Below are 22,903 nucleotides of genomic sequence, written 5' to 3' on the forward strand. Positions count from 1 at the left end.
TAATATGATGATCAATAAACATTTATGATTAATTTTCAATGTTAAAAACAGTTTTGTAACCTTTTCTGCTAGGATTATTCGATGAATGGACTGTTCATCATTGACAAAACTCTGACAGTACAAGGTGGCAAATGATCAACGTTCTGTCATGGTTCTGTCATGGTTGAGAAGGAATGAGAAGTTTATTATATTAAGATTAGGCAGTTAATAGCTATATAACTTTTTCCTAAAAAAATAGTACACATCTGAAACACAGCATGTTACATGAGTATTAAAAAGTTCTCTTTGATTTCTTTGTGTACATAAACTGTCAAATACACTAGCAGTTATGTCAAAAACAAAAGGTTCAGCACTGACAGTAATGTGCTTAACTCTTTCTTCTGAAGTAATCTGGCAATTGTTCAAGCCATATTAAGCACAGTGGATTATAAATGTGAGTGGATAACAATTTTTTGTTTGTTTTTTTGTCTGCAGGATTAACGAAGAACAAAGGGAAAGTATGTGTTTGGTAAGTACAAAAAATTAAATTCTGTCATTAATTTCTCACCATCATGTCGTTCCTAACCTGTAAGACTTTCGGAAAACCCCTGACTTGTATTAATATACAATGAACAGATTGTTACAAGGGGGTTCCTGCTATATGCTGATTATAAATGTATAAACCCAAGTATCTCTCTGTCTTTGGTTAAGAACATTTTTACGATGTTCACCCAGAGAGGTTGTGGATTTCATCGCTAGCGACTTAAAACCATTCAAAGGAAGACTTAACTTGATGGCACAAAAGCATTTGGATGAAGAGGTTTTGTAAAGAGTCCATATCCTTGCTGAACCACACGACAGACCAAGAAATTGTCCTGCAGAAGATGGAGATCCACAATCCTGATGAATCACACACACCATCCTCGCAGTGTCAGTCAAACCTAATGCTTTAGTACATGTTTGGAGTATGAGATATAAAGCCAAAGACAAATTCAAGTCCAGCTTGAAAACTTTCAAGAACATAACTAAGTCTCTTGTGAAGAAACACCAAATAGCTGTGTCTTATCATTGGGAATCATTGTCCTCTAAAGGCATTGAGTCTGAGCCTATCAAATTAAAGAAACCGACTGGTGTTGAAAATGGAGATTTGATTTCAGAGCATTTTCAGATATATATGTCAAGTGAAGTGTCGCAACTTGGGTTAAACATGACGTTGAGTATCACACAAGTCTTGTTTTTTTTTACAGATTTTATTGTTGAATTGTATATGAGGCACTGGAAAATAAATAATATTTCCACATCACAATATTTCTACACATTCCAAAAATGAAAGATGGTGAAACATGAAGAAAACCATAAACAAATGGATTACTTTAAAATAACTTTCTCACTTTTTTATTGTGAGGTTTAAAGGAGAAACAGCTGTTGCCAACAGTTTGGACAATGTTTGGGAATGCAAAAGTAACTTCAGGGCCAGGCCAGGCCAAAATAATGAACAAAAAGTAAACTACCTTAACCGAGAAAAACTAAATATCCTATCAGGGACAAAATAACACAAAGGAAAATACTGGAACTTCCCTAACTCCTTAACTAAACATAAACAGGAGAAAAAGATGTCAAAAATAAATGGCATCTAGCCTCTACAGCGTTCATGATTCAAGCAAATAGTTCTCAAGTTACATAAGTGGCCAACACGCCACTAAAAGAAAGAAAATGAGAAAGAGAGAGAAAAACATCATCAATGGCTCACTCAAGCTTCATAGAATTTACTATCAAAGCAATAAAAAAACACAATTTCAACAGTCTCTATCTCCCCCTTTGGGGATGTTGCCCTCTTGTTCCTCTTTTAAAAGACGCTCGCTCTATCCGTGACCAACCACCAGAATACAGCCTTAGCCGTAACACCCTAAATTATTTAACAAATAATAAACAAAGTCAAATGTTATAAAAAGCAATTAAAAACCACAAGCTGGATTAAAACAAGGTAAAAAGGTTTTATGACAGCACCCTCTAGGGCAGGGATGAACAAAAATACATGCGGTACATGAATCTGTTTTGTTTTCTACCTTCTACTATTTATAGGAACAATTTATGTCAATTGTGTATTTTTAATCTTGAAGAAGGATTGGTTTTTGATGATTAGATGTACTCATCTAAACTCTGTATTGCTTTATCTTTCGAGTGCCCTCTCCATTCATCTGGAATCTCACCATGTCCCTCAAAAGTTTTACTGTAGAATTTTTCTAGATCTTTCTGGAATCTGCACACAAACCACTTCCAGTAGGACAGCTCGGAGAGGTCGGGGGTGATGCTCCACTTGGAATATTTTGCACCTCCCTTTCTGTATTCTTTCCAGGGGACAGAGTTTTTAGAGGAATTTGGATGAAAAGATCGATCACTCGCTACTGCTGATGTGCAGATGCTAATAGACAAGTTGTTTGTTCCTCTGTAAAACCATCCATTCAGCCCAATACCACGGTGGAAAGGAACACTGTGATCTCCATCATGGTTTTCAATGGTGTTGGTGCAGATGGCTTTACAGAACGGACACTGAACCCAACAGCACCGACAAAGATGATCAATCAGAAGCTCATCTGGTTTTTTTCTGAACTTTTCCATTTTTAGGTCATTAATGCTCTTAAAACCAATCTGTAGATTTAAAAACATTCCTGTTAGATTTTTACTTAAGCTCTTCTCAAGAAAGTCAAAATCTGTAATTTCACTGAGGTCAGCACATAAATTTCCTGTGAATTTCAGCTCTTCTGTTAGGGATTCAGTGAAGCGTTTCTGCCACATGTATGTATCTCCTCTGTTTCTCTTGACCTCCACTATTGACTTTTGCACTGCTGCACTCATAGTCTTTTCTTTGAGGGTGAGATTTCTTTTGAATATGGCAAGGACCGTTTGTTGGTGTTGATTTATGAACTCATCAACCTCACGTGTAATGAAGTGTTTGAATTGTTCTCTGGGATTATGAATGTACTTCATGTACTCTTCAAAACTCTCCTCTTCTGCAAGGGATTTCAGAATGTGTTTTTCCAATTTTGATCTGTTCCCATTTAATGCTGGTATATCAGACATCATCAGGTCTGACAAGTCAATAGCAGTTTTGTTGTAAACTGCTTGCAAAATGGAAGATTCAAGTTCCCTGCAAATGAATTCACCAAAAATGGTTGTTGTTGTTGCTCCTCTGCAGAAGTTTTTAAAGACACTGTAATATTGAGGTTTCTGCTTCTCAAGATAAATTCTTGGATCTTTTGCATTCCTGAATTCATTGTGAAGTACAGTAAATGTGTCATGTGCACGGTCACACACATGCAGACAAAGATCCACAGTGAACTCTTTCTTTAATTTCAAATTATTGTTCTCATTTTGGTATTTATTGATATTGTTTTGAACGCATGCTGTCATTCCTTGAATGTAGCCATGGTGGTAGCCTAGTTTTGATGTTTGTGTCTGCTCAAATATTTTACTGGTCTGCTCAATGGTATCTGTGACCAGAATCCTTACTGAATCATGATCTTCTGGTAACAGGGAACTATTCTGTTCTAGGGTATTGTTTTGGGGTTGGTGTTTATCTGGTTCGTCCATTACATTTGTAAATATGAAGGACATAAGATATGAATATACACGTGAAAATCGTGATTGTTGTGTGACAGACATTTCTTTCTGTTTCTCAGAGTTTCCATCTGATCTTTTATGGGACGGATCCTGATCATCAAGCTCCACATACTTTTTCATCTTAATATAACCTGAATAATCACCCAGGCGGTCTATCTTTTGATAGTATGCCTCACATTGCCTCCCATTCAAAAGAGCCAATTCATGGTTTTCTGACAAGATTTGTGTGACATCCTTCCAAAAGTTGATGTCTTTCACTGGAGGAGTGTCTTCGATCAGTTCATTGATCCATGTCCTCCAAACTGAGTCAAACTCTTTCTTCAACACATGTTCATCTGTTTCTATTTTTTTAAACTGCAAAGCAAGTTTCTTGCTACGACTAAATAGCTTCTTTTCATACTCTGCCTTTTTGCCATCCAGCTTTTCTCTTGCTTTTTTCTGTTGAATCACTTCATCTAATGTTATTTTTGCTCTTTTTATGAGGTCATCATGGAGTTCTGTAATTTTGATTTCAAATCTTCTTTTCCATTGACTCAAAATGTCTCTGTCTCTGTCCTCCTCAAAATAAGCCACCAAAGATTTTTGTATTGCTTCTTTTGTCTCATTCATGTCAGCCAACAGGTCATTTTTCTTTACCTTATCTTTTCCATTTGCAATTCTGTTATAGAATTTATCTTCTATTTTCAACATTGCACTTCTGAGTTTCCAAGTCCATTCATTGTATTTGGTTTCTAGTCTTCTGTACACTGCAATCTCAAGAATGTTTTTGAAGCTGAACACGAAGTTTTCGTTCAGCAGTGCGTCCCAAAGATCATTGATACGTCCTTTGAATTGTGACAGTGTAACACAGTTAGACTCAACGGCTTTTGAGAGAACAGTGTGTTTCAGCTCCTGTATATTTGTGCAATAGTTTGGGTTTGGTGGTGCCATTGGTGGGCTTCCCTCCCAGAGCTGAGCAAAATACTTCACATCATTTTGAACATCAAATCCAATGACATCACTGAAACATTCTGCATCACAGTCTTCCTCTTTAGCTGCGAGTTTTGTCATCTCATCCAGTTTCTCCTGCAGTCGTCTCCTTCCCTCCATGTTTTTCTCTCCAGCTGTGATGTCTGAAACGTTCTGATGCACAAACACACAGCTGGGATTCAGTCTGACCCTTTTCATCCTCATGAAGGCCTGAACAACAATCTGAAGAACGTCCTGCATCTCAGATGGGTTTTCTCCAAAAATGTTGATCAGTGTCAAATTTCCAAGACCAACAACAAATGTGGCCAATTCATTGTCATGATCTCTTGTTGACCTTCCAGCCAGTTCTAGAGCACGAAGCCCCTCAGTATCAACAACCAGAATATAGTCAAAGTTCATCTGTGGTTTCATCTCATCTGAGACTCTGACCAGCTGCATGAAAGCTCCTCTGGTTGTTCTGCCAGCACTGACGGCAAACTGGAGCCCAAACATGGCGTTCAACATGGTGGATTTCCCAGAGCTCTGAACCCCTAAAACTGACAGCACAAAGACTCTCTGGTCTCCCAGTTTCTGGATGAGTTGACCTAGAACAGCAGAGATCCAGACCAGAGGAACATGAGCAGCATCTCCATCCATCAGCTCCAGTGGAAATCCAGAGATCATCATCTCTGCTGCAAGACTCGGGAGAGAAGAGAAGTCAAACTGCAGGCCTTTCTTTTGCTTCTTCACAGATGAACATGATTCATATATCTGACCGATCTCCCTCATGATGTGCTCCAAACCAAAGGTTGCAGCTTGAAGATCCTCAGATATTCTCTCAAGTTCAGTTTGTTTAGATTTATCATGATTTTCTTTTACAACCTCTGACCATTTTTTATCATACTTGCAATGAAGATCAGAAAGATCAGCTGATGTAAATTCATCCAGGAAGATTCCGAGCCATTTAAGAAAATATGTATTTTCAAACTCTGCATGCAAGTTCATTTGTTTAATAAAGATTTTCATAAACTCACTGATGACATATTTATGTTGCTCTTGACGAATTTTCTTCATTTCAGTTTTTTTTTTACTTATTTCCATTTCCAGGTCATTTCCTTGAGGTCGATGTAGTTCTTTGTTCTTCCGACTCCAATGATGCCACAGTTTCCCCTGATGAGGAAGGAAAGATTCTTTGATTTTTGTCAGACGTTCATTTTTCAATAAATTCCTCATCTTTTGTGCTGCCCCTAGTCCTCCCCTGCAGTCATAATCATCTTTTTCATCTACTCTGATCTCTGGATATTTGTGACGAAGTCTGGAATCATCTTCAAGTCTGAAAGTGTGAGATGATTTTGAGACACATTCTTTTATCGCTCTTCTGAGTTCTTCAGACACTTCTGACTGATTTCTGCCTTTCAAACCAATTTTGTATTTTCCTTTCCGTGTTTCAGTGACAGATGAACCGACCTCAGTAAAAAGACAAATGAGAGGCTTTGAGTCCAGATAGTATTCTTGAAGTTTTATCATGCTTTTTTCATTCCTGTCCAGTTGTGGTAGAAGAACAACATTGACTGAGGCCATTTCAGTGAGGATCTGCAGCTGTTTCTCATGGTCTCCTGCATCACCGTGTAGATTACAGAACGCAACACAGTCAGTGAATTTATCATCATATGATCCAGAGGGACAGAACCAGGCGATCTCCACCACTCCATCCATCAGGACTCTGGTTCTGCTGCTGCCTGGGCAGTTCCTGTGGAAGAACGTGTTGTGTTTCTCATTGATCAGACTGTTCATCAACTCTGACTTGGATGAAGACCCAGAGCCAAACCTGAAGAAAAACACCATTGGAGTTTCTGCCGTGTAGATCGGCAGGGTTTGACTGATGGTTTCATTGTTGGCGTTTCTCATCTTCCAGCTCTTGTTGATTTGTCTGAATGTCCAGAGAGGAAACTCAATCTGTTGAGTGAATGGATCAGGAACAAGCAGAGGCAGAGCGTACTGACACTGGGACAGTTTAGTGACCATCAGCTGCTTCAGGAGACCATCAGCACAGTGAAATACGGCCATCTGAACATCCATTGGGTGAATGAGTTCAGATTTACTTGTTTCTTTATTAGGCTGAAACATTTCTTTGAAAATATCACACTTATCATTAGATGAGTCATTGTATCTTTGTTGTATTTGATCCTGTTCATTGGTCTCTTTAGTTTTAATGTATCTTGCTCTGTAGTTCATCATCAGTAGTTGTTGTGTGAAAGTCTTTATCAGCTCCTCTTCAGCACAAGACTCGTGGGACTGTAATGAATGTGCAGTTACCTGAAGAGCATCTGCAGCTTTCAGTTTATGATCATGCCTGCCTTTTAGATTAAGTCTGTCAAAGAGTGTAATAATTTCTTTTTCTTTTTCCTCTCTGTCTCTTCTGAGCTTTTCTGTAGTTCCCTGTGGAAAAAAAAGACATAATTTTTATGTAAATTTATGTGCAAGCTCTGGCTCATTATTATTGTTCCTCAATTTAAACCGCTGTAACTTTTTATCCCTATGGTGAACACTTGCTAAAGTTGTCATGCATGATAGATTTTGTGGGTAATTGCATTTTACATATTTTTTTTTTAAATGACAGTTTGTATGGGATGTATGGTTTAGTATCAATCAGAATTTGTAGTATTTGAAGCATCATCGGCATAACATCGATGTATAATTATTGGGTTATCCAAAGTATTGTGTATTTTGAATGTTTACGACGTTGTGTTGGATTTGCGTTGTGACATTCATTCCAACATAAACATTTTTACATTCTTATCAGTTTTTGCTTTCCCTGGGAATAAGTAATTTAGTAATTACCTGACAGATTGGACAGATGGAGTTATATGACCTCTGGAGTCTAGGCCCTACTGTTTTGCTTATGATTAACTATTGCTATATTAGCCTTAAGTTTATAGTCATATACTGATTTGTTTTAAGTGATTTCTTGTTGGGTATTTTTGTAATTAATTTTACTCTCTGAGTCCAGTTTGTACCAACCACTGAGGTCTACATTATGTGATGTGTAAGTTTTTAATCCAGTTTCTGTGTTTTAGGAGCCAGCCTGCATGGGAGTATTTCCATCCGGGCCTTTCCTTTCTTCACTGCAGGTGCCGTGAGATTTCCTGCACTGCATGGGTATTGATTTGAGAGTGTAGAGTTATTTGCATTATTCACTACACCTTTTTAAAGCTACTGTGTACATCAGTGCACGTGTGGTGTGTGCTCTTAAGGCTGTGGGTCCGTGGCCAAGTGACTCTTTTCCCTTTTCTCGCAGGCTTGCTTAATCCTATATTAATTAGAATGGTGGGTTATGATTATAATATTTTACCTAAAGTCTAGATTTCTTAAAATTGTGATTCCCTTTTTTTAATATTCACAAATTAAAGTGGATTGTCTATTCAGAGGTTAGTATACTCGCCATTACTTGTCGTTAATAAAAGTGTTGAACGTGAAGGTCACATCTTCTTTCATATAGTGGCTATTGAACTTACTGTTTGTTGCTGGGTAACCTAGCCAGAGTTAAGTTATTTCTGTGGGTATAAAACCCTGGTGGCATAGTTGGTATGAAGTGTGTCCTTTGGGTATCGCTCGGTTACACCATGAAAACAAATTAATCAACTTAATGTGATATCAAGAAACAAATGCTAATAAAAAATGTGCACACCTCTTACTGTAATGTGTATGCTGTGTTTCTTTGTTTTTGGTTCTCCCCTTGATCTAATGTTCCTACTGTGACTACCCATACTCATACCCATGACTACTGTGACTACCCATACTCATACCCATGACTACTGTGACTACCCATACTCATACCCATGACTACTGTGACTACCCAAACTCATACCCATGACTACTGTGACTACCCAAACTCATACCCATGACTACTGTGACTACCCATACTCATACCCATGACTACTGTGACTACCCATACTCATACCCATGACTACTGTGACTACCCAAACTCATACCCATGACTACTGTGACTACCCAAACTCATACCCATGACTACTGTGACTACCCATACTCATACCCATGACTACTGTGACTACCCATACTCATACCCATGACTACTGTGACTACCCATACTCATACCCATGACTACTGTGACTACCCAAACTCACACCCATGACTACTGTGACTACCCAAACTCATACCCATGACTACTGTGACTACCCATACTCATACCCATGACTACTGTGACTACCCAAACTCATACCCATGACTACTGTGACTACCCATACTCATACCCATGACTACTGTGACTACCCATACTCATACCCATGACTACTGTGACTACCCAAACTCATACCCATGACTACTGTGACTACCCATACTCATACCCATGACTACTGTGACTACCCAAACTCATACCCATGACTACTGTGACTACCCATACTCATACCCATGACTACTGTGACTACCCATACTCATACCCATGACTACTGTGACTACCCATACTCATACCCATGACTACTGTGACTACCCATACTCATACCCATGACTACTACTGTGACTACCCAAACTCATACCCATGACTACTGTGACTACCCATACTCATACCCATGACTACTGTGACTACCCATACTCATACCCATGACTACTGTGACTACCCATACTCATACCCATGACTACTACTGTGACTACCCAAACTCATACCCATGACTACTGTGACTACCCATACTCATACCCATGACTACTGTGACTACCCATACTCATACCCATGACTACTGTGACTACCCAAACTCATACCCATGACTACTGTGACTAGTCATCATGCTCAACTGTTCTGTCAAACACTTTGTTAATTCTCCTGATTATTTAATCCCCGTGTTCTCCCTCAGTCTTCGTCCATTCTCGTTAATGTAACTGTGTATGTCTCCTGAGTTTATCCTGTTTCTAAGTATTTGCTATTAAAACCTATCTCCTAGTTTTATTCTTTATCAAGCGATTTAATTCTTTATCAAGCGATTTACTATTATACCACATTAAACGACACTTACCATGTGTTGTTCTTCTGTCTCTGTCGGTGTTGTGGAATTACTTCTTCCTCCGATGATTGGACCTTTGTCTTTTGAAACATGAGAAATAAATAATTGACAAGAATTTTTTTCCATTTAGATTATTATTATTATTATTATTATTATATTTGATAGCAGTCATTACCTGTCATGCATTCATTAAATGTAGCTAGGTTCAGTACAACATTTAGTTCTACTTACCTAGGTTTACTATATTTATTCTTAAGCTTTTATTAAGATTTTGTGATATAAAGTGAGTGGAATTTATTTTTACATTCCTCATAATAATGTTTATTTATACAACAGTTCATTCTGGTTCTTGAATCTGAGAAGTCTTTCCACCCATGTGATATTCTCCCAGTCGTTCGTATTACTCCGCTTGCAGCACTTCTCACAGTGAGACTCATGGTAGTGGACCAAACCCACTATAATATCACAAATACTACTGGTGTTGTGTCACGCAATGTAGTTTTAAGAGTTTTTTTAGGCAAGAATGTAGTTGTTTAAACTTCAAATATGCATTTATTTGTTTTATTTAAAAAGCTGAACACTAGCTTGGCCAGGCTGGGAGACCAGGTTAGGCTGGTTGTAGCTGTTTGGTTTTTTTGTTAAGGTTTTTTTTTTTGTATTGGCAAGGATATGATTATGGCTGATTTACAGCCATATCACACGGCTTGTGTAATATTGCTCATTTATAACTACTGCTTCAGTATATTATAATAATAAAACAATTAAAGAAGTTGTTTTCATTTTATGTACAATGGGTGTTTGTCTTAAATTCAAAGAATGTGACTACTGCTCTCTGGAGTCTGGGGGGCTTTTAAAAAAAAAAAAATAGTTACCACTAGAGACAAGTATCTTTTGGTTATGTTTACCTATAATAATTATAATCTTCCATTTTGTTAATTTTAATCGAAACTGAGGATATTCATCTAATTAAGATTTCTTGAATCAATGTATCACCATGGTCTCTATCAACAAGCTTTACCAACAGATTTGTTCATAATTAGTCACTTGCATAAGAATCTTAGTTAGTAGTTTCTAAACAGTGTATTTAAACATATAACATTTCTCACTGATATATTATAAAAAAGCCTGAAGGAGCGACGTGGGGCCGCCTTCCCGTGGGCTCACCACCTACAGGAGGGACCGTAATGGATGTGGTGCTGAGAGGATCGGGTGACAGTCGAAGGCGGGGGCCTCAACAACCCTATCCCTGGACACCTTACTGGCGGGGAAGGAGCCTGAGATTGTGCGTGAGGTTGAGAGGTTCTAACTAGAGATATTTGGAATCACCTCTACGCAAGGCTTGGGCTCTGGAACCACACTCCTTGAGAGAGGATGGACTCTTCACCACTCTGGAGTTGCCCATGGTGAGAGGCGGCGGGCTGGTGTGGGTTTGCTTATAGCCCCTCCAGCTCAGCCGCCATGTGTTGGAGTTTACCCCGGTGAACGAGAGGGTCCCTTCCCTGCACCTACGGGTCGGGGATAGGTCTTCTCACTGTCGTGTGTGCCTACGGGCCGAACGGCAGTGCAGAGTACCCGGCCTTCTTGGAGTCTCTGGGAGGGGTGCTGGAAAGTGCTCCGACTGGAGACTCCGTCGTTCTACTGGGGGACTTCAATGCCCAAGTAGGCAACGACAATGTTACCTGGAGGGGCGCATTTAGGAGGAACGGCCCCCCCCTGATCTGAACCCAAGCGGTGTTCAGTTATTGGACTTCTGTGCTAGTTAGTTTGTCCATAACGAACACCATGTTCAAGCATAAGAGTGTCCATCAGTACACGTGGCACCAGGACACGACGTGGCATTAGGCCGTAGGTCGATGATCGACTTTGTGGTCGTTTCATCTGACCTGCGGCCGTATGTCTTGGACACTCGGGTAAAGAGAGGGGCGGAGCTGTCAACTGATCACCACCTGGTGGTGAGTTGGATCTGATGGCGGAGGAGGAAGCTGGACAGACTCGGCAGACCCAAGCGTACTGTAAGGGTCTGCTGGGAACATTTGGCCGAGTCTCCTGTCACAGAGAGATCTTCAACTCCCACCTCCGGCGGAGCTTCGACCGGATCCCGAGGGAGGCTGGAGATATTGAGTCCGAGTGGACCATGTGAGTGGACCACTCGGAGCTGTGGCCATAAGGTCTCCAGTGCCTGTCGAGGCGGCAATCCCCGAACCCGGTGGTGGACACCGGAAGTAAAAGAAGCCGTCAAACTGAAGGAGTCCTATCGGGCCTGGTTGGCTTGTGGGACTCCTGAGGCAGCTGACGGGTACTGGCAGGCCAAGTGAACTGCAGCCCTGGTGGTTGTGGAGGCAAAAACTCTGGCCTGGGAAGACATCGGTGAGGCCATGGAAAAGGACTATCGGCTGGCCTCGAAGATAATCTGGCAAACCGTCCGGCGCCTCAGGAGAGGGAAGCAGTGCCCTACCACCGCTTGTCCATCACCCAAGCTGAAGTCACCGAGGTAGTAAAGAAACTCCTCGGTGGCAAGGCACTGGGGGTGGATGAGGGTTGACACGCCTCTGCAGCATCTCGTGGCAGTCGGGGACAGTACCTCTGGGATGGCAAACCGGGGTGGTGGTCCCTCTTTTTAAGAAGGGGGACCAGAGGGTGTGTTCCAACTACAGGGGGATCACACTTCTCAGCCTCCCTGGGAAAGTCTATGCCAGGGTACTGGAGAGGAGATTACGGCCGATAGTAGAACCTCGGATTCAGGAGGAACAGTGCGGTTTTCGTCCGGGCCGTGGAACACTGGACCAGCTCTATACCCTCTATAGGGTGCTGGAGGGTTCATGGGAGTTTGCCCAACCAATCCACATGTGCTTTGTGGATTTGGAGAAGGCATTCGACTGTGTCCCTCGTGGCGGCCTGTGGAGGGTGCTCCGGGAGTATGGGGTCCGGGGTCCTTTACTAAGGGCTGTCCCGTCCCTGTACGACCGAAGCAGGAGCTTGGTTCGCATTGCTGGCAGTAAGTCATACTTCTTCCTGGTGCATGTTGGACTCGGGCAGGGCTGCCCTTTGTCGCCGGTTCTGTTCATTTTTATGGACAGAATTTCTAGACGCAGCCACGGGCCGGAGGGTGTCGGGTTTGGGAACAACACGATTTCGTCTCTGCTCTTTGCAGAAGGCCAGCACCTCCAAATCCGAGGCCATGGCTTGCCTACTTCAGGTTGGTGGAGAGTTCTTGCCTCAAGTGGAGGAGTTTAAGTATCTTGGGGTTTTGTTCACGAGTGAGTGAAGGATGGAACGGGAGATTGACAGACGGATCGGTGCACCTTCTGCAGTTATGCGGTCGATGTACCGGTCTGTCGTGGTGAACTTGATTTACCGGTCAATCTACGTTTCTACTCTCACCTAAGGTCATGAGCTTTGGGTCATGACCGAAAGGAGAAGATCCCGGATACAGGCGGCCGAAATGAGCTTTCTCTGCAGGGTGGCTGGGCGATCCCTTAGAGATAGGGTGAGGAGCTCGGTCACTCGGGAGGAGCTCAGAGTAGAGCCGCTGCTCCTCCACATCGAGAGGGGTCAGCTGAGGTGGCTCGGGCATCTGTTCCGGATGCCTCCTGGACGCCTTCCCGAGAAGGTGTTCCGGGCGCGTCCCACTGGGAGGAGACCCCGGGGAAGACCTAGGACACGCTGGAGAGACTATGTCTCCCGGCTGGCCTGGGAATGCCTCGGTGTCCCCCCGGAAGAGCTGGAGGAAGTGGCTAGGGAGAGGGAAGTCTGGGCATCTCTGCTTAGACTGCTGCCCCCACGACCCGGCCCCGGATAAGCGGAAGAAGATGGATGGATGGATATTATAAAGGCCTTTCTATCCGCATGCGTCTATAATATCATAATTAGTCAAACTTAGACCAGAATGTTTGATTACAGTCATGGAAAATAAGAATGAAGAATCTGTTTTTCTCACCACTTTCATATTCAATCTTTTGCGTGTCTTCTGTCTCTCGTCTTTCTCCAGTGTAGCGCTGCTGTTTGTTCTCATTAATCAGGTGCTCAATCTTCTTCATCAGGTGTCTCATCTCTGATTGGTTGTTCATCATCATGTTGCAGATGTGATATCTTCCTCCACATTTTTCCAGCAGCTGCTCCAGAACAGGGTTTTTCTTCAGATCATCTATTATAGAGTCACACTCTTCTTCTCTCTCATATGTGAAGAGAATCAGCACAAACTGAAGAACTCTGTCACCAAACACTCTCTGAAGCCATTCCAGACCCATCTGATCATCATTGGTTAACTGACCCAGTCGCACAACAAAGATGAAGGCGCTGATTTCATTTTCATTCACTAGTTGACCAACGAGATGATCCACAGAGTCCAGGTAAAGTTCAGCCTCATGTAAGTCAATCACGTTTATCACAGAGACGTGGCGTTCTGATATCTTCTGCTGTACAGCAACAATCTTTGATATTTCAGCATTTTTTTTTTCTCCTAGTACAATGTTTCCATGTCCAAACTGGACTGATGAAGAGTTTCCAAATAACACAATAGACAGATTGGGATCTAGAATAAACACCAAAGAACTTTACTCAAATTCATCAGAATATAATCTGAATTCATAGAATATAAGAACAAACCTGATAATTTAATGATTCTTCTCATTAATGTTTGGCTGCAGTAAATATTGTGTTTTCCTACCTATGTCTCTGTGTGATGAGTGAGATGGTACTTGAGTCTTGATCATGTCTGCATGGCCAACAGGTTTGGAGTTGTTCTTCTCTTCTTCTGGCTGTTCAGAAAGATTAACAACATATTGATATCTACTTACAATGATCTTATCATGATCTAAGTGGCTGTAATCTCAGTGGCTACTTTATTAGGTAAACCCTTTAAGCCATCAGAACGGCACAAATTCTTGGTGGCGTAGATTCAAAAAGGTTCTGGAAACATTGCTTAGATTCTGGTCTATCTTGACTGGTCTAATCAATCACTCAATCAACAGCTGTCGATGTATCTGCTGCACATACTGTTGCTTCACCACATCTCAGAGGTGCTCTTGGCTTGAGATCCGGAGACAGCAATGAGGATGAGTGTGGACTGTGGCCATAAAGGGATGGACATGTTCATCATTTACTCTCCCTCCTGTCATTTAAATACTGTGTGACTTACTTTCTTCTGTGGAATTTAAATAAAGAAGATATTTTTTTTAAAAAAGGTTGGAAACATGTCCAAACAACATTGGACCCCATAGACTTTCATTGTATCTTCTTTTGTGTTCCACAGAAGAAAGAAAGTCATACTGGTTTGCAACGAAGTATTTATTTAAATGCTGTTTTAACTATGGAGAGTTCTTAGATTTTTTTTTACTTTTTTACTTTTACTTTTTTACTCCTTTGTTACAGGTATGTTGTTAAATTAGTTTTGTTAAGCACAAAATAGATCTAGTTGATTGTTAATGGAATGTGTATTGTACGTAGAATATCATGGAGAAACATATTTCGTTTCAATGGTTTATGCTGTGTGGTGCGGCCTTCACGACATGGTGCGACGTGTATTCATTGTTTAATGTTACAGATATCTACACCAACATTCAGAAAGTCCTTGTGTTGTCACTCACACTGCCACTGAGTAGTCCTGAATGCAAGAGGGGATTTTCATGTCTCAATATAATCAAAAACAAGTACAGATCCTGCCTGTCAGACTCTCGCCTCTCATCTCAGATGCACATTCCCTTTTCTAAGATGACAACAGAGACTTTTGACCCAGAGTCAGCTGTTGACTTGTGGATGCAAACAGCAAATCGCAGGCTTAACCATCTTTTTATGCATTGAGTTATAGAACTGAGGTCTGTGCTTACCTTGGTTTTAAGGGTTTGATCTTTTGATGTAATGGGACCTGAAGTCCTATTTCGTTTAGATTCAGTTGGTTCTTCTAAATGTTTTGTATTGGGGTGAGTCTGGTTGAAGTCGTCTGTGCTGGTCCCTTTGTCTTCACCAGGGGCATCACCTCATTATTTCACTGGAGAGAAAAGGAAATAATATACAGGTCAGGTATTGCACCACATAACATTGATAGTATATATAAATCAGTTGAAGGAATAAATATTAATTAATATACTGTATATTAATACAATATTCACACAAAGATGGACTTCTTTAAACATTCTTTGATGAGAGATCATGACATCCTGCTCCAAATATTGCAGAGTAAAACACCAGAAAAAAAAAAAAAAAAAAAAACGGAGTGTTGAGTGGGGTAAATAATTTGTTTGCACATTGTATATGGTGTATGTCTCCCTCATCTGACACACACATTTCAGATCTCGGAGTCTCTACTAATGAGTGTTGGGGGATGGGAGACCACTGGTGTTGACAGACAATCAGTTCAACAGAATTTGAGTTTGCAGAGAGAACGGAAGTTTGCCCTCTTTATTCAAGCAAATCACACGAGACACAGGAAACCACAGTGCAAACTGATACTTCATACAGTCTCCATCCATAACATAAGTTTGGTTGAAGCAGAGAGTTTGCTTTTTACTTTGCTTAAGTCTTTTATGCAATTCACAGTGTTTGGCATAATTTGGTATCTTCGTTACCATCAAGTTTGGTAACCACAATACAATAAATCCAAATAAATGTTTCAATATGTGTATACAACAGTCGTGTCATTGTATTTTGCAGTGAATTCTACTGTAAAATGAGAAGGGATGGACCAGCCATGCGCAGGGCCGGGACATCAACATGCGTCAGGTTTCAAAAGGAAAGAAAATTCTGATGTGAGGCCTATTTGAGCAACAAGGAGGATTATATTTAATATTTCCAAGTGATCTCTCCAAATCATTAATCCATGACAAAGCCGCTGTTCTATCGAATATATTGTTTTCAACATGTGAGACGAAATGAAAGTTTAGGCTAGAACAGTGTTCCTGGAGCCCCCAGAACTGCACATTTAGGTGTCTGTATTACCAGACACACCCATCTCAGGTCTTGGAGCTTCTTGTAAAGAGCTGATGAGTTCAATCAGGTATGTTTGTGTAGAGAGACACCTACTCTAAAACATGCAGTTTTGGGGGGCCAGAGGACAAGGTTTGGGAACCACTGGTCTAGAATATGGTTTAATGATAATATGAAGCTACTATATAATTAATTTGCTATATACATATTTATTAATCCTCATAATGCCCAATTTCATCAGCAGTACAACAATACTGTTTTTATATTCTTTATTTCTGCAGCCTAAGCACACTAACACTACTGGATGCTGTCTTGACGTTTAGAAGCCTGTCGATGTGTACTTCACCAAGTGTGTCTTATTCAAACATACTGTATTATGTGTTTCTGTTGTTAAAATGTTGTTTTTAAAAAGATAATTGAAACAAACTGATAATAGCTAAATTAATACCCCAAAAAATGATTAAAAATATAGTCAAACCTGATTGTAGATGTCTTTGTGTGTGTGTCTTCTGTCCAACTTCAAAGGTCCAACAATGCCTGAAAGTTCGCTGTATACCCTTCTATAGGCACAAATAACTGCTCCAGGAAGTCACATGACATCAGACAAGTGTTTTCTGTGATGCCACATTTCCTTTTTGAACAGAACAGTTATGCTAGGTACATATAAAATATCTTGTCACACACAGAGATGTGCAGATTATTTCACCTGTCTGCAAATCTCTGTGTGACCAGATCTGTAAAATATATAACTTAAATGTTTAAAAACATATTTCAGAAGAAAATCAATAATATGGCAAACACACCTTTTGGAATTACCTTGATTTCTGCACTGATTACTTATAAAGTGTGGTCTGATCTTCGCTGAATTAAAGCGATGAGATGGAAAGTTGCAGAGGTTTCCTGCCCTTAAAAGAAGACACACAGCGCAGGGTTACTGATAGATCTGTACTTCTCAAGATAGATTTGTTAGTGTGAATCTTGCCTTCACTGAAGACAAATTTCACAGGACTTTAGAACAAAACAAAACAAAAATTCACTGGTTCAAATTCGACTGAAAATTCAACATTTTACATCCAGGAACTACAGGAATATCAATAGATTGCCAATTCATAATTGTCATCCGCTGTTAGTCTACCTCACCAGCAGGGGGTGCAAGCGGCTGTTCAGTCCACTTTCTTCATTACAAAAACAACATTTTAAAGGAACACTCCACCGTTTTTTCATATGATATTCCCGTAACTGAAACGAGTTGATACATCCCTCTCTCGTCTTAGTGCGTGCACTCAATCGCTTTGGGGCGCCGCGACACTTTGATAGCTATAGCTTTCCCACTTATCTGTGGGTCCCCCCCCCCCCTGGGACTTATGTAGTGGATGCTTGGCGCGCACGGCGTTGACAAAGGGTTCCCGTAGTGTAATGATATTACGCAATACGAGAGAACCTCTCGTAAGAGAACATACTCGGTTACCTAAAGTAACCTCGGTTCTCTCTAGGAGAGGGAACGAGTATTGCGTAACCAGCCGTGATCGCGCCACGAGCTCATTCCGCTTCAGTCGATGAAAACCAGGTAAGCAGCCCCTGAGCCCTTCCTTTTATACGCTAAGCCACCCCCATTCTGGCGGGCTATGAAGCGTGAGGTCACGCGAGACTCAGTGGTAGGCTGCTGCAGTTGCCGCACGGCAGCCAATGAGCACGCTACACAGCCTGCTCTAGGTTTGCCTGCTGCTGCACTGCGATGACAATAAATGCAAAAATGAAGGATAATTTTTTGGCTTCATATCTCGAGAAAAGAAGACTTTACGCTTAGCGTAATGCTATTATGCAATACTCGTTCCCTCTTCTAGAGAGAACCGAGGTTATGTTAGGTAACTGAGTACGTTATTCATAATTATAGAGATTCTACTTACAGTAACTTTGGTAACAGGGTTGAAGAATGCAGTCAATGATACAGCAAGCCAATGTAACCTTACAAGTGTTCACACTGTGACATAATGTCAGCATCTCTGTAAACACATGAGAAGATCCACACTGGAGAAACACCTTACAAGTGTTCACACTGTGACGAGAGATTCAGTCAGTCAGCACATCTGAAAACACATGAGAGGATCCACAGCAGAGAGAAACCTCACATGTGTGATCAGTGTGGGACGAGTTTGTCTTTTAAAACTCACCTGAAGCAACACATGAAGATCCATGTAGTGGAGAAAACACTTTAACACCGTCTTGAGATCACAGTAAGTAGTTTATTTTCATGTGTTGAGCAACAAAGACTCTTCCGTGTAACTGTGAGATTATGAATTTAAGAATCTGTTTAAGATCTGCTGATCTCATGTCCTAACATAACATTAGAAAACTAAGGTAGAGTAAATTGAATTTAGCATTTAAGGTATGATGAGATGGTAAATGGTAAATGGACTGCATTTATATTGCGCTTTCACAGACCCAATGGCCACCAAAGCACTTTACATTTTGCCTCACATTCACCCATTCATACCATCTCATTCAATGAGATATCAAGAGATTCCTGCCAGTCCTGTTCTCTCTATTGTAAGTTAACTAAGTCAGATTACTGAGATTCTCACACTTTGTCTTTAATGGCTCTGCCGCTGGCCCAGTCGTTGAATAGTTAGGCTGATTGGATTAGCATCTATGCATCTGAATTACAGGATGGATACCCGACCCGAGCCCGACGGGACCCGCCGGTACCCGACGGGCCGGGCCGGGTTCGGACAGATATTTAGAAATTATTTTCGGGTTCGGGTCAGGCTCGGTCACATCAGCGCGATAAGGCATTGAACATTTTAAATTTAAAACAGCTTATTATGTAGGTAGCCAATGTGCCTGATGCTTTCACTTGATGCAAACGTTCGTTTTTGTGATTAAAATACATGTAAAATATTACCATAACATCTGTCTTCCTGTGTGCGGACATTTGTTTATGTAGCCGTGACAACGAAACAGGTGCATAACGTGCGCGCACTTGTGTTAAGAGCGCTTGTTGCTCCGTGCGCGCTGATGCGCTTATCCTGTTGACATTTCCGATTGCCTTCCTAAAGTTGCTTAATAAAAGCGGGCTTTCCACACAAACAAACGTACAATTGTCATTAGTATGAGAAAAAAATGGGGTTTTAACTGCCGTTCTCGGGTCGGCTCGGCTCGGACATAAATATCTTTATGCCTGTCGGGCTCGGGTCGGGTTCGGTGACTGCTCTGTCGGACGCGAGCCGGGCTCGGACAGAAAAATTTGGCCCGATCCGCACTCTAATCGGAATGACACGGTTATGCTGATAAAATCAGGGCTGGGGAAATTCCGGTAACGAGCTGACTCCTGTACTTCATTTACATGCTTTATTCAGAGTGTCTCCACTCTGAACTTTTGCACGATATTCAAATTTTTCAAGTTTCACCTGTGACCTTTTTTTTAAGGTACCAAATCCAAACAGACAAGAAACCGAACAACCTAGCATATAGCATATAGCATGGGGGCGGCAGTGGCTCAGTGGTTCATGTAGGTTGTCTACAAACCGGAAGGTTGGTGGTTCAATCCCCGCTTCCACTTGACCAAGTATCGAGGTGTCCATGAGCAAGGTCGGTGTATGAATGGGTGAATGTGAGGCAAAATGTAAAGCGCTTTGGTGGCCATTGGGTCTGTGAAAGCGCTATAAAAATGCAGTCCATTTACCATTTTTACCATATAGCAACGACAGACAAGAAAAAGAACAACCTAGCATATAGCGACAACAGACAAGAAAAAGAACAACCTAGCATATAGCGACGACAGACAAGAAAAAGAACAACCTAGCATATAGCGACGACAGACAAGACACAGACTGAAATACACGGGGCTTAAATACACAGAGCAGATCAGGGAAATGAGACACAGCTGGGACAATACACTTGCATATATTCTCTGTCATGGCAAACAATCAGGAAGATAGCTGTTGCAGTATGGGTAATTTGGATCAAGAAGATGGGAACTGGCAGATGAGGATGATAAATAAAGCAAAGCGGACTAGAGGAATGAAAGAGAGTGAGGAGAAATGGAATGTTGTTGTGAGGTTTGAAGAGCCAGGAGTGAAGAGTTTGGATCCATTAAAATTTATGAAAAATAATTAAGAATCAGGTTGGCAAGCTTAAATATGCTAGAATTCTAAATGATGGCTATTTATTAATTGGATGTAACTCTGAAGAGCAGATTGGAAGAGCTTTAATGTTGCAAGCTGTTGGGAGAGCAGTGGTAGTAAAGGTGGTGAAAGTGAAGAAGAAGTTTTATTTATATATATATAGCGCCTTTCCGTAGCTCAAATTTGCTTTATATTGTATATTACAATACATTCACAAACCCGCACACACATTACAATTACATAGTCACATTATCAAGCTTTAATGTTGCAAGCTGTTGGGAGAGCAGTGGTAGTAAAGGTGGCGAAAGTGGGTGAACAAGGAAGTAAAGGAGTGATTTATGGGATTCCTTTAGCAATTGAGATGAAGGAGCTGGTTAAAATTTTATAAGAAAAGTGTGATTCTGTTCAGAATGAAAAGCGTTGGACCAAGACGGTTGAGAAAAAAGAAACAGTTTTGGTACAGTTCAGCACAAAATAGTTGCCTACAGAACTATACTTTGGTAATATGAGATACAGGGTAAGAGAGTTCACTAATAAGCCAATAAGATGTTACAAGTGTCAGAAGTTTGGTCATGTAGCTAAATTGTACAAATGACTTAAAAGGTGTGTTAAATGTGGTGACTATGGGGAATGTGGAGAGGGGGTAAGACCTAAATGCTGTAATTGTGGAAGGGGACACAGTGCGGCCTACTGGGGATGTGAAGTAATGGGAAGGGAGACTGAGGCTGCATTCGAAATCTCATACTCAACGAGTAGGTACTTCATTTCAAGAAGTACTTACTTAACGAGCGCTAAAAGAGTAGGTACTTTATAGCCTGATCTCGTTAAGTATGAATGCGAACCGGACATCTGCCATGTTAACGATATGATGTGACCTACGACATGTTATCCCAAGCGCAACAACTTATTTTGTGAATATTTTTAACCTATACTAATGTGACCCACCGTTTTATCCTTACCGATATTATTTAATTATATTACGAAATCCCCAAATCGTCATCTCTTGTTGTTAATTTCTTGATTTTATATCCAGAAAAAGTTACCCTCAAGAAAAAGTGGCTTAAAAGTGTCACCGGCCCACCGGTGGGCCCAAATTCATTACATATTTAAAATAGTAATATCCTATACTAAACCTAAACATTGTATATAATATTGACAAACTATATATCATTTGAAAGCTTACAATCTCTAGTTTTCATATTTGGTGACTGATTTTCAAAATAAATTACAGAGGAGCTGTAATTTATGAATTTGCAACAATAATATTTTCATACTCCTAAGGTGTTCAGTCCTTTATTTTGAAATAGTGATGAATATGAAAAGTTATGAAAAAAATGGTAGAAACCTCAGTTTGTTTTCATGCCAAGAGTTCAAAAGATAGCATTTGTTCAATTATTTTAGAAAAAAAAGGTCTGAAAATGTTTTAGAAATAAAGAAAAACCATATATGGAAATGGAGGCACCCTTATATGGGCAGTAATGTCAACTAGTGAAAAAGTGTGGTACTGCGCCCAAACAAAATCTTACTGAAAGCTCATTTTTTGAGATATCAACCTAAAATTTAAAACACAACTTGTTCAGATTTTTGGCTTTGATTTTTGTGCAGTTTTAGAGTCACCAGGGTTTTGAAAAAATATATTTTATATAAAATATGAATAATTAAATTTTTTATTTTTATATTTTCCTAAACTCAAACTTCTATAACTTTTTTTATGTTACACTTTCTTAATTTATTTCACTTCTACAAAAATCTGCTAATTTTCTTCTTTAAAACAAGACCAATCTTACATCCATATTCCAAAGCATTCTTGAGTTACAAGCATTTAAGTTCGGAAAGTGCATTTTCATGTATATTCAAAAAAAGGGGCGTGACACTTAAAGGGTTAAAGGAGCTTTGGTTTCTTGTTGAATTTGAGACTTGTTTCATCCCCCAGGCTTATAAATAACAAAACATGTGTAACCCCTCCACCCGGGTCCTTCTCACCCCGCTCCGTGCGGGTCTCAAACCCGGGTCTCCGGCATGAGAGTCAAGCACTCTAACAAGGAGGCTAAAGACTGCAGCCTCTAGCGTCTGTCGCTAGAGCGCCTATTGACATCAGAGGAGTGAGGTTTTACTCGCACAGCGACTACTAGTTGGCCTCCGTTACACTTGCATTTAATTTATTATAATGCATTATTCAAGAAAATATATATTAAGATATTCAACCTTGTCAATTCTTTTTTCCTGTGTATAAAATCTCATATTATGTGCGCAAACTAGGGCTGTAACGATACACCAAACCCACGATACGATTCGTAT

At 40.6% G+C, this 22,903-nt stretch overlaps 2 protein-coding genes across 4 annotated transcripts in view; one reads left to right on the forward strand and one right to left on the reverse strand.

The window, feature by feature from the left end:
- LOC306999735 (uncharacterized protein) overlaps positions 1-22,903 on the forward strand; it is a 501,826-nt gene that overhangs the window by 143,246 nt on the left and 335,677 nt on the right. The window lies entirely within an intron of this gene.
- LOC306996094 (interferon-induced very large GTPase 1) lies at positions 473-17,386 on the reverse strand. 3 transcript variants are annotated; one of them, XM_079608217.1, is made up of 7 exons: positions 17,285-17,386; positions 16,960-17,112; positions 15,386-15,546; positions 14,227-14,317; positions 13,498-14,091; positions 9,573-9,640; positions 473-6,987 (listed from the first exon to the last, which is right to left on the reverse strand). In XM_079608217.1, exons 4-7 carry the CDS (start codon positions 14,270-14,272, stop codon positions 2,119-2,121), a joined length of 5,577 nt encoding a protein of 1,858 aa, XP_079464343.1. In that variant the 5' UTR covers positions 14,273-14,317; positions 15,386-15,546; positions 16,960-17,112; positions 17,285-17,386; the 3' UTR covers positions 473-2,118. The 3 variants fall into 3 exon arrangements, with proteins under 3 accessions (XP_079464343.1, XP_079464344.1, XP_079464345.1); XM_079608218.1 differs by lacking the exons at positions 13,498-14,091; positions 17,285-17,386 and having other exon boundaries at positions 16,960-17,203; XM_079608219.1 differs by lacking the exons at positions 13,498-14,091; positions 14,227-14,317; positions 17,285-17,386 and having other exon boundaries at positions 16,960-17,202.

The sequence above is a fragment of the Phoxinus phoxinus genome (assembly GCF_949152265.1).
Source record: "Phoxinus phoxinus genome assembly, chromosome: 1".
Taxonomy (NCBI): Eukaryota; Metazoa; Chordata; class Actinopteri; order Cypriniformes; family Leuciscidae; genus Phoxinus; species Phoxinus phoxinus.

Excerpts from the sequence above, each read along its gene's own strand:
- LOC306996094 (XM_079608217.1), bottom strand. The coding sequence starts at position 14,272 with ATGATCAAGACTCAAGTACCATCTCACTCATCACACAGAGACATAG. Across the intron at positions 9,641-13,497 it reads AAAGATTGAATATGAAAGTG|ACAAAGGTCCAATCATCGGA; the intron begins GTGAGAAAAACA and ends ATGTTTCAAAAG. Across the intron at positions 6,988-9,572 it reads AGACAGAAGAACAACACATG|GGAACTACAGAAAAGCTCAG; the intron begins GTAAGTGTCGTT and ends TTTTTTCCACAG.